Here is a 12,697-nt window from a genome sequence, read left to right as displayed (position 1 = left end):
GGGAGACGGATCATGTTGGTATGCACAGATGACAACTTGGTTCCAGCTGCATGGCTTTAGTATGGACAGGCTACCTCCATTTCAGTACTCCCTGGATGCACCCTCCCTCTCTCTCACACGGGCAGAGATTACTAGACTTATCAGGCAGGACTTGATTCAGCTGGACACTAGGAGGACATGGATACAGCCGACACACGAGCTTGGTACGAAGATGGCTTTCTATAGAGATCATCTTCTCCAGCTCACACAGGATGGGTTTGTGATTAGACCCAGCTACATGGATACTCATCTTTCTCATGGGGTACGGTGTGCTATTGGTCAGATGCGCACATCCTCACACCAGCTAGAGATTGAGACTGGCAGATTTAGAGGAGTAGTGTCAGCTGTGCCAGATGGAGCCAGAGACAGAGTTACATTACATATGTCACTGTCCAGTATATTATGAGATACGAGGCCGTTTTCACTGCCTGTTTAGAGAGGGTTTCGGACCACTTTCTAGAGTCATGAGATACCAAGATAAGAGATGCCTCAGATTATACTTGCTGGAGCTTCGTAGACATAGAGAGGGTCTCTTGAGAGGGAGGGGATCAGAGAGGGAGAGACACCTACAGAGGCAGATTACAGACTTCTTTCGACTAGAGATTGAGCAGTCAGGCCAGCAGGCATTGCAGCTAGCCCCAGAGTATAGCCGCACCAGAGGTACACTGATTGATCGGGCTATAGAGCTGGGGCGGTCCAGGCGCCCCAAGATGAGAGGCCCATCTCGACACCGGCGGAGACTACAACAGAGTATCAGGACCATACTAGCACGGCATGGGAGATCCAGTCAGAGTACTCACCATGGAGGACATTGAGGATATCCGCCATCGACCGATGAGAGACATCTTTGGATAGTGATGTGTATGATGCTTACCTTTGTTGCTAGAGTTTTCCTCCCAGATGTTATCCATTAGGAGCTCCTAGTACCGTACTTTTCCTCATAGTTGTTTCAGTTTCAGTTAGTTGTTTAGTTGTTTTTAGCTTTTCTTACATAGACATTGTAACAGATCCACCAATTGTTGTAACCTTTTTGGTCTCATAGGTCATTTTGGCCTTCTGAAGACGTTAATATATCATTTCATTTCTCTCTCTCTCTCTCTCTCTCTCTCTCTCTCTCTCTCTCTCTCTCTCTCTCTCTCTCTAGACTCTCTCTCTCTCCCCCCCATAAGACTCTCTCTACTGCACCTCCCTGGACCCTTACACACAAGCTGAAATTTTATTCTTATTGTGCTTGAATTTTGAAATATATTTTAAAACTCTCGAGTCGTGACTTGTCTTGACATTTCTCCATTTTCTTGATTGCTTTTTGTGCATATGCCATAGATGCCTTGTGCATCGAGTTTCGTATGGGCAAGGCACACCATCATTCAAGGTACACCCAACACCCCAAGTGCCGGTCGCTCCAACACGCGCGTGTGGAAGCGCAAATATTATGGAGGAATATTTACTAGCACATCCACTCGTGTTATTTATCATGTTGGCGGCATTGGACCATGTTCATTGATGAATCTTCAAACTTCATATTTCAAAAGTTTATAAGTATATATATCGGAGGCAACGTTCACTACGTTTGGAATCTTTTCAGCACGTTTTCCAAACGTACTGTACGTATCGTTCACTACGTTTGGAACCACCTTGTGCTGCACCGATTCTTTTTGTGTAGAAGAAAGATAAGACCGCACGTCTCTGTGTGGATTACCAAGCCTTGAATAAGTTGGCAATCAATAACAAGTTCCCTATGCCAAGGATAGAGTACATCCTCGAAAGACTCAACGGTGCTAAGTACTTCACTACGATCGACCTCAAAAGTGGCTATTATCAAGTCAGAATCTTCGAAGCCGATATCCTGAATATGGCCTTTCGAACAAAACAAGGTCATTACTAGCTCGTGGTCATGCGTTTTCGTCTCACTAATGCACCTGTCACCATTTGGTCCATCTCCATTTCGAGAGCCACTTCTATGGAACTGTCACTCCATAGAGCGGCCAGATTTGTACCATGTTAACATGTGACAAGGCGGCAAGGCCAGTGTCCCACGTGAAAGCGTCAGTCATCTTGTGTCACATGGACGGAAACCAGTTTTGTGCCACCTGTGTGAGACTAGTATTGTGCCATATGGACAGGAGCCTGTTTGCTGCCACCCATGTATGGCTAGGATTGCATCTTACCCATGGGACTGTCACTCCATGATAGGATTGATATTTGTGCCGAACTTTGTCTATGGGATTGTCACTCCATAGGAAGGCCCGTACCAGGATTTGTGTTTTGCCTATGGGACTGTCACTCCATAGGAAGACCAAGATTTCACATTTCTGTCGCGCCACTTTTGTGCCCGACAAGAAATTCTTGTACAAGTTTCATGAAAGGGAGATTTCGTCCATTCATGTTTGCATGCATAAATTTGTTTTCGCATGACTTGTTTTCGTGTGTTTGCCTACCATGATGTGCCAGTACACTGGACGATAACACCCCCAATGTACCGTGGGTGTCTTGTTTGCTTACAAGTTGGTGTGGCGTGTGAACAGGTGGTAAGTAAAATCTATAAAGTAGTATAAACCTTAATATTTATAAGGTTGGGTGTTCACACATATTTAAAATTATGACTGGACACCTTTCATTGTGGGTGCCCAAGGATTAACCATTGCTTAACGCCTAATAATATTTAGACTACAAATTGCATGGGGAAAAATTCCCTCCCACACGTGGATGGCTGTATGGGAGTAGTTGATGGAAAGAGGGCGCCGCCATCAGACCTGCCGGCTGCTGCTACTCCTGTACTCGCCCTCACACCTGCCGGTTGTTACTCCTGTACCCGCCATCAGCACCTGCTCGCTATTGCTCTTGTACCCACCATCAGTACCTGTCAGCTGCTGCTGCTCCTGTACCTGCCATCAAACCTGTCGGCTCTGCTGCTCTTGTACCCGCCATCAAGACTGGTTGTTGCTACAGCCTCCGCCTCTTCCTCAGACTGTCCTCCTACTGCTATCTGCACCAACCAGGACCGCACTAAAGGGAACAATCTCCTCTTCTTAGATCCCAATTTGAATCTCAATCAGGTACTTGTTTCTGTAATTCAAATTCAGATAAGATTAAATTTAAATATTGTTTCTCCAAGTCTTGTGTAGACAATCATCACCACCGGTTTCCCTCGCCATGGAAGGCCACTGGGATGGTGATCTTTCCCCGTGAGTACCCTGACCGCGCCCTCACATTCAAAGGAGCCAATGAAGGTCAATGGGGTTTGAGGGAAACTAGGAGCAAAGCTTACTTGGGAGCACCAGGTATCACTCCCTCCACGGTGTTTCACCCTACCAGGTGTTAGTACGGGCGTGCCTGTTGGTGCATGGTCCCAGAAGACCAGTGAGAGGGGCGAGAGTTCACCCAGTGAAGGTGGGAGACTGCCTGTGATTTGGTCTACTCCAACAATCGATTCTTCATCAACAGAAACCTTATTGTTTCAGTTGTATTCACTCCATGTTATGGAGAAATCTGGCCTTGGGACCCTTCAACGCCTATACATATAAATACTCCAAGAAATACAAACTGTATTGAGGGGGGAACCGGCCCTTTTCGGCCCCAGTGATGGTGTCAAGTGTTCTTTGTCATTTCCAGTTGTAATGTTGCAACTATTGTTCCATTGTCTGTATTAGTTAAGTGATCTAATAATGTGCATTTTATCTTCCGATTTGTAGGCATCCCGTAGGGAGTGGTTATAGCACCAGCGACCTTCAACAAGATGTCTTGAGTCTTCGTCGTACTCATCAGTATATGTCTTCATTTTTTTGAATGACATTCTTCCACTACAGAATAGCACGAGAAGGATGTGCAGAAGGTCTTGCAGATTTGTGAGATAAGGAACTCTATATCAATGCGAAGAAGAGCATATTTGGAGTTAGGCTACGTGATCGGTTCTGACGGAAGTCGCCTTGACCCTAAAGGCAATCCTTTATTGGGACCATAGTTGTCAAGTACGATACCGTACAGTTCGTACGATATGATACCGTACGGGAAAATACGGTACGACATAAATTTTTTGTTATCGTACGATAAAATACGGTGTTTTAAAAAAATACATTATAAACTTAGATATTTCTAAGTCCAGATATGGAGTATTTTGAAAAGGAGGAAAGTATCATAGTACAGAGGAAGTTCAAACAGCAATAGATAAGCGAAAGAAAGACCATTACCTACCAAAAAATTAATTTTTTTTGGGAAAAAAAAACCTGAAATTTTTTTTTTCTAAAAAAATCCGTACGAGTACGTACGGTATCGTACCGTACGGTATTCCATACGATATGCCGTCGTACGAAAACCACCATGATTGGGACGTTCCAAAGATAGCCGAAGAGATACGATCCTTTGTGAACCTTTGCCAAGCGTATAGCTCGCATATGGATCGATTTTCTAACCTTGCAACACCATCGACAGATTTACTCAAGGAAGTGAAGACTAGAAGATAAAAAATTTCAGTCATATGAAAGGCTTTAGAGACATTCTTTGCTTTGCAAAAAGTGGCTTCCGAAGCACTAGTCCTCAAGCTCGCATCATGGGATAATCCCTTTGAGGTGATCATTGATGCTAGTAATCTCGCCATTGGAGCAGTATTGCAACAAGAAGAAAGACCCGTGGCGTATTACAACACGAAGTTGAATGATGTAGAAAAAAAAAATTGTATATGACAGAGTCGCTAGGGGTTATCACAGCCTTGAAACAGTGGAAACCTTTTCTCTATGGAAGGGAATTTATTGTATATGACAGGGGTTATCACAGCCTTGAAACAATGGAAACCTTTTCTTTATGGAAGGGAATTTATTGTGAAGACAGACCACCAAGCCTTGAAGTGGTTACAAAATGCCAAGTGCCCAGTGGAGCGATAGACAGCACCTATGGAGTCAGTTGTTCCAACATTTTGGTGGAATGATTATGTACCGGGTAACACAACCTTGTAGCATATGCTCGTAGTCAAAAAGGTAGTATTCACAGAGTATAGGAGTCCGCTATGTTGGAGATACAAGAAAAGGACTTAGCCAATATGAAGACACAGCATGCAGATTGTCCATAATTTGGAACTCCTTACAGTATGGCCCTTTATTCAGAACCAGGTCATTATACCATTCAGGACGATTGGCTCTTTTACAAGAGTCGACTATGTGTTCTCAGGAAGAAGAGATGAGCACTCCTCCATGATCCCCATGATTCACTCATTAGTGGTCATCGCGGGATCAATAGGACTTTGGAGAAGTTAGAAAGATCATTTTATTGGCTGAAGATGCACAAGGATATATACAACTATGTTTTTGCATGTCCTATATGTCAAAAAGTGAAAGTACCTCACACCAAACAAGCGGGGTTGCTACAGCCATTGGCCATTCCTGAGGGTCCATTTCATGACATTTCGATGGATTTCATTGGACCACTTTCCGCATCGATTGGATCTCAGAATACTCAGTGTATGACAATAGTTGATAGATTCAGTAAATTTTGTATGCTTATACCATGCAAACAGATGGCCATATCAAAAGATATAGCCCAGCTTTTTCTATGATATCGGTATCTAGTATGTGGTTTGCCACAGACCATTACTTCAGATCGGGATCCGAAGTTTATGTCTCACTTGTGGCGAGCTTTGTTCGACAACTTTGGTACCAATTTGCAATTGTCCAAGTGCATTCCATCCCCAGACCGATGGCCAAACCGAGATTTACAATCAGTTGGCTTTCGATGTGCTTAAAGCGTACTGCCATGATCAACAATTAAAGTGGGAACTTCATCTCCCATTGACGGTTGGTATAGGCGATTCTCAATGACACACACTCATAAAGTGTTGGCGAAACTCCTTATGAGGCAGCCTTTGGTTGAAGATTTTCATCCCTTCTCATGTGGATGGCATCTCCTTCCTTGAAAGCCAACATGATATCAGAAACATTGTCAGCCGAAGAGCGCCTTACCAAAGCTCAGGAAGCTTATACCAGATAGGCAGGCAAACAAGTCACGAAGAGACGTCAACTTCTAAGAGGGCAATTCGGTATTGTCACATCACTATAGCCACACACACAGAGGAGGGAAGCCCTGGCTCACCATCCAACCTAAGAGGTAATGGGGAATCCTTCCCATCGTAATCGGTTAATATACGGTGTAAATCAGGATAATTGGAGGAATGTAAACCAAACGTATCCCCCACTTCTCGCTCCCACCGGCCGGTTGATGGAGATATACTGATTACCGAACTTGCAGAATTGATCTCATCTACACCGATTCGTAGACGAATGCATGAGTTATATCGAATGCTTGGTGAGTTATGGACTACTCTGAATCTTCATTCTTCAGAGGGATAATCAACTCCGCGAATATTGATCGAAATTCCGAGACGTGTATTGGTATGATACCTCAAAAACCACAATAATTGGAATGGATAGTCCGGAGTGGCGCATAATACACTTTCTTTCTTTGATGTTCGAAATCTATGTATCTCTTTGGGAACCAATGGAACAATAGCAAATTGTTCAAGTGGAGCCGGGCATATATAGAGGCTTGCCTGCCTACACATGCTCGGCTGCCCGCGGAACTCCATCCTAGGCGTCCTCACCCCTAAACCCCGAGTCGCACGCCCTCCACGCTCTAGTCGACGGTCTCAGAGCTGGTCAGCCCTTTCGTACATAGCCTACGGGCTACGTAACATTACTCCCCCCTTAAGAAGAGTAGTTACATTGGGCACGATCAAACTTCTTGCTTTCAAATGCAACAAAGCGTCCCCTTTGCAATAAAACCGCCCCAATGGCGTCCCCACTAGCGTCCGTCTCCAAAACAAACAGTTCATTGGGATCCACAATGCTCAATACTGGTGCCGTCGCAATGGCCACCTTGAGCTTCTCAAAACTTCTTCGTTGAGGATCCCCCCAACGAATAGTTCTCTCTTTTGTCCTCAACTCATAGGCTAAGCCTTATCTGACACTTGGTTAGACGCCTAGTTCTACTCGATGGTCTGCATGTGCTGCTGCTCAGGTTTGGGGGTGACTGGAGCGGTTTTGGGCTTGCCTCCATTGAGCATCATCTCATGGTTCTGTGCAAGAGTCAAAGCCCTATCGTAACTCTGGGGTTCGAAGTTTCGAATAGGGAACCGAATGTTTGGATCCAATCCCCGAATGAACTGCTTCAGCTTCTCCTCCTCGGACTTCCCCAACTATTGAGCTGATGTGATCACTTTGTTGGAATAGGTGAGCACAAGGGAACCATTCTAGGTGAGTTTGTAGAACTTGTCTTCAAGATTCGTCATGTGTCTTGCGGAGGTAGAAATCTTGTCTTTAGATCGGACACGAATGTGTCCCAATCATAGTCCGATAAGCCAGTGTAAGAATCTGTGTGCAAACAAGACAAATGTTGCCACCAAGTGACTGCATCACCTATGACGTGTGGCGCCGCCAGATGGACTTTATCCTGGGGCTCTGTGATCTTGGAGAGTGGAAAATGGGCAACAAATTGGTGGATGAACTAGGTCACAACCGCATGGTCACACTTGCCGTCGTACTTGGTGAAGTTCGGTGAGGCACGGATGATGGTTGTCGAGGCTGTGGCTGGGGTTGTGGAGGACTAAGAAGGGTGGAAAGAAGTTACCAAAGTTCGTAGTGTCTATTGGAATTGGAACTAGTGCCTCGAGTCTTCTTGGGCCTGTCACTCGTGGTTCACCTTCGCTTCGAGCTCTGCCCGCAATCGCTCCTCTTTGGCCTTCCATTTGGCTTTCTCTGCCAATCTTGCTTCACGGTCTTCTTTTTCTGTCATACATCGACACCATTGTTCCATTGAGAAACTTTGTTCTTTGATGTCTCTTGTTGAGCCAAGGTTGCCTGTAATTTTGCTAGTTTTTTTTCCATTTGGACTCTTTCGAGTTGAATCTGGAGTTGCCTTATCTGCTCCTTTTTTTTGCGGAAGCGTTTCTTCGAATAGTTCTTCTTCTTTAGTAATGTCCTCGGAGCTTGATGCCATGGTGGATGGGCGAATGGTTTTTCCCAATCTTAGCTTTACCATCCACAGGGTGCTCTCACCCTAGGTTGCCGGGTTGAACCACGTCCCAAGCTTTGATACCCATGTAGCATACGCCAAGCTAGGACCGTGTGAAACAACAAGGCCTTCTTTAAACTTGAGTTTAGTGAGTATTTAGCAATCCTTTAAACAGCATACATGAATCTGAAAGATGTAGTCAAGACGACACCAGACGCGATCCCAAATTACCCACTGAAGCCCCCCCCCCCCCCCCCCCCCCCCCCCCCCCCGCGCGCCCCCCCTTCTCCCTACAAGCAAGCAGGAGTATTTGCTTTATTTCATCTGGTGAACTAAATACAAGTTGACCTGTGTCCACAAGATTGAGCGAACAACTGACGGACTCACCCAACCGCAAGGACAAAGTGACCAAACGATGGACAGAATTGTGCATAAGTTGGTGGCGATTGTGAAGCTATCTTCGAAGAGAATACACCGGCCCGAGTACTGAGAGTTGGTGTTTTGAGAACTCTAGAAGAGACTGAGCTTCTAATGCCTTTGGCTTGAGAGCACAAAGAAAGTTGAACGTACGCAAAGACTAGAGACCTAGGCACACATGCTTGACTGTTTGCTTGAGAATCTGATTTGTATCTAATGATTTATGGACTGAGGATAGCTGGCTCTTTTATATGACAAACGGGTGCTAGTCGGTTGAATTGGGAGCTGTCGGCCTGCTAATTATTTGCCACGACTGAATAAATAGCATTAATTGTTGGCTCTGGTCATGGGCGTTGCTTTGTGGATTTCCGCAAGGCTTTTGACACTGTTCCACGGGCCAAATTGATGAGGAGACTTGCAGGACATGGGAGTACCAACAGATAGCTTTGGGGGATCCTCACATTGTACAAGTCCGTCATTGGAAGAGTACGGGCCCCACGGGGTGACTCTGATGTCATACACAGCACTATCGGAGTGAAACTAGGCTTCCCCCTATCTCCTACTCTCTTTGGGCTATACATTGATGAGATCTCTGACTACATCGATAGATAGGGAGGACCAAGAGAACAGTTGGCAGGAGTCTTGATACATATCTTATTGTATGCAGATGACATTGTCCTTATCTCTGATTCACCAGAGGGGCTGCAAAGGCACTTGGATGCCTTACGGGCTTTTTGCGAGAATCGGGACCTCACGGGTGAACCTTGGGAGGAAAACCAAGGTTATGATCTTTAACACATTCCCACAATAAGTAGGCAGATCTGCACCTCAGTTCACATAGTGGGCAGCCCGTGGAGTATGGGGCCTCTTACGTATACCTTGGGATCACTATTGCTGGGCCTCAGTTCTCTATGCTGAAGGCAGCCGAAACGAGATTGATGCGAGGGTATGCAGCTCTGGGCTCACTTGAGAGGCATTGCTCATAGATATAGTTTCAAAAGCCGAGGACGAAGCTCTAGCTATTTGAAACATTAGTCACACCTGCATTATTGTATGGAGCTCCCATTTGGGGTCCCAGTTTATACCACATGAGGAGACGGAGAAGGGAATCAATTGTGACATACAAGAGAGGTATATGATGGGTGGAAGACGATGGAGAGGCCACTAGTGATGATGATCTCACACATGATCAGGAGTAAGCCTTCAGTGCCACATGAGATTGTGCGAGGGGAGATGAAGCTTGCCCCTATCATGACAAAGGCTCTTTTCCAAACAACGACATACTGGCACAAATTATGGGAGCTCCCACTAGATAGATTCCCCTAGCTTGCCCTAGAGTCCTCCAAACAACTGGCACTTGATGGAGACACGCAATGTTGGTATGCACAGGTAAGCACTTGGTTTGATATGCATGGCATACAAATGGGGACACTCCCACCATTTCAGTATAGCATAAAGGCACCTTCCTTTGCTCTTAGCCACACAGAACTAAATAGGGTGATCAAGAAAAACATTGTGAGATTGGATACTCAGAGGACCTTGTCCAACCCCTAGGGACGAAGATGGCTTTCTACAGAGACCATCTTCTTCACATGACGAAGGACAGCTTCATCATACACCCGTACTACATGAATACACATCTCTCATTCAGGGTGTGGTGTGCAATTGGACAAATCAGCACCTCATCCCACCAGTTGAGAGTAGAGACAGCTAGACATGGGCCGAGAGTAGTTGCACCAGAGGACAAGACATGCCAACTTTGCCATTCAAAGACTAAGACAGAGGCTCATTATATATGCAGATGCCCAATATACTATGAGATCAAGGGGAGGTTCCACTGCCTCTTCTGAGACCACTCTCTAGGATCATGGATTTTAAAGACCAGAGATGATTGGGGCTCTTTCTTCTGGAGCTCTACAGACACAGGGAATCCCTACTGCGGGCCATATCAGCTGCACTTGCCTGAGGACACGCAAAGAAAGCTCTTCCTAACTTCTTCCAGACTAGAGTCCCGATAGCAGATCCACCCACTGCCCCCGACCTCCAGGCTGATTCAAGAGCCCACCCGAGAGGAGTGACATTAGACAAAGCCACAAAGCTACGCAAGGCCCAACACCCCCGACATAGTGGCCTCCGTGTCAGCCTACTATATTGGTTACCATGTTGCAGCACCCGAGGCGAGATATTCTTTCTCTCTCTTTCTCCCTCTCTCTCTCTCTCTCTCTCTCGTCCCATTGCTCACACTTTGGTGTCGTCATATGGATCATGTGTGGTCCGCTGGCTTGGCTATGACGTTAAATTGACTCCTCTTTCTCCTCCTCTTCATCCTCTCCCTCTCTCTCTGCCCCAAATGTTCGTTTTCACTTGATTTCCTTGTTCAATAGCTCTCAAGGATGTCAGTTATCACTTAACACAGTGCCGTGCACACATTGCAGTAGTCGTAGGCTATTTTTCACTTTCCACAGTCGTTAGCACGCGCGCGCACAGACACACAGACATATAGAAAAACAGAAATAAATCTGACCGAAAAACAATAATTGGCAAGCCTTTAGATACATGCTTCATCTGTTACAGTGATGCATGTGAAGTATGATTCAGCGAAGCAGGAGAGAAGGGATTCCCCTCACCGCCTAAGCGCCACGTCATGTCGCAGAGTGAAGGCACGTTTGAGGAGGACATGCCTGAGCAACCCTTTTCTTGCATACAATCGCCTACACAAAGGGGTTGCCTAGCGTGTAAGCCTAGGGCCATTTTTGGCCATACAGTTGAAAAGTGTGGCCTTTAATGTTGATGATGTCCATGTATGAAAGCAGAGTTAATTGGGTCAAGGGAAAGCCACTAAGAGAGTTGTTCAAGTAAGGGAAAGCCCAGTAAAAGAGTTGTTCAAGTAAGGGATAGGAGGTGCCATCCTTTTAACATGTGGGTGCCCATCTATAAAATCCTACATGACAAAAATGGGTAGAAATAAGATGGCATAAGGAATTGATGCTAGTTAATACGAGGATTCTTAACATATTGAAGGCTACCAACAAGCACTTCACATGTATGTAAGGGTTACCCACCTAGTCTTTTGGGGAAAGAGGAGGCGCAAGGGTGGGGGGGGACCATATTCTCATGTTGATCATTGCTATCGACATGGGGTTTCTAGCATACCAAAACTAAAGAAAACCTATATCAACCATTTAAAACCCTTAATACCTAAGGTCCATTAGAGATTGTTTCTTTACAGCACAGAAACGATTGTATCCCATCCTATCGTGGTGGGGATTAACAAATTAGCTCCTCATCAAGAAGAATATGGGAGCTCCCTCAGCAAAAATACTCTCGCCTAGCACTCACTTCCTCCAAACAGCTTGCAGATGAGGGAGACACCCAGTGTTGGTATGCCTAGATGCGCACATGGTTGGCCTTGCATGGCATGAGTATTGATGCACTTCCGCCTTTTGCTTACAGCCTGGACTGCCCGTTTTTAGATCTCAGCCATTCTCAGAGCTGAATCAGGTGATCAGGATGGACATTGTGAACTAGATACAGAGAGGACATGGGTCAAGCCCCCACAGCCGTTGGGCACAAGAATGGCACACTACCATAGTCATTTTCTACGCCTCTTTTCGGACGGGTTTATTATATGCCTCTTTTCGGACGGGTTTATTATACGCCATGCTTACATGGACACACACCTCTCACATGGTATTCGGAGTACTATTGGACAGATTCCACACCTCTTCACACCGGTTGAGGATAGAGACAGGTCTATATGAGGATATATCACTAGAGAACTGCATATGCCAGCTTTGCCATCAGGAGGTGGAGCCGGAGGAACACAATATATGTCGTGCCTACCTACTAGCAGACTACCTTCCAGAGGAGTCACCCTGGACAGAGCCATTGCCATCTGTAGAGCGAGACGCCCACGACCATGAGGGTCGCGTCCACAACTTCCTCACCATCGAAAGATTCGAGCCATCATTGCCCGCCACACCGAAGGAGTTTACCGCAACGATTCAACAGTTTAGCTTTCAGCTCTTAGCTCTCTTATGATGTTACTATTTTCATTCTTTCTTTTAGATTTGTTATGATGAGACATCATCATCATTAGTTGTACCTGGTTTTGGTCTCATAGGCCATTTCGGCCTTTAGGAGACGTTAATCTCTCTCTCTCTCTCTCTCTCTCTCTCTCTCTCTCTCTCTCTCTCTCTCTCTCTCTCTCTCTCTCTCTCTCTACACGGCACGGAATTACTCTCCA

At 45.7% G+C, this 12,697-nt stretch overlaps 1 protein-coding gene across 2 annotated transcripts in view; it reads right to left on the bottom strand.

Moving 5' to 3' along the window:
• The window catches only part of LOC147604313 (uncharacterized), a 34,406-nt gene extending 23,203 nt beyond the window's left edge, over positions 1 to 11,203 (bottom strand). For both annotated transcript variants that reach the window (XM_086795337.1, XM_086795339.1), the window contains exon 1: positions 11,079 to 11,203. In XM_086795337.1, coding sequence (XP_086651463.1) covers positions 11,079 to 11,202 — 124 coding nt within the window. In that variant the 5' untranslated portion in view covers position 11,203. The remainder of the gene's footprint in view (positions 1 to 11,078) is intronic.
• Positions 11,204 to 12,697: the final 1,494 nt, after the last annotated feature.

Source organism: Cibotium barometz, chromosome 62, assembly GCF_041138505.1.
Source record: "Cibotium barometz isolate CiBa-2024 chromosome 62, ASM4113850v1, whole genome shotgun sequence".
NCBI classification, from domain to species: Eukaryota; Viridiplantae; Streptophyta; class Polypodiopsida; order Cyatheales; family Cibotiaceae; genus Cibotium; species Cibotium barometz.
The sequence above is the reverse complement of the archived record's forward strand: the minus strand, read 5'-3'. Positions and strand labels throughout refer to the sequence as shown.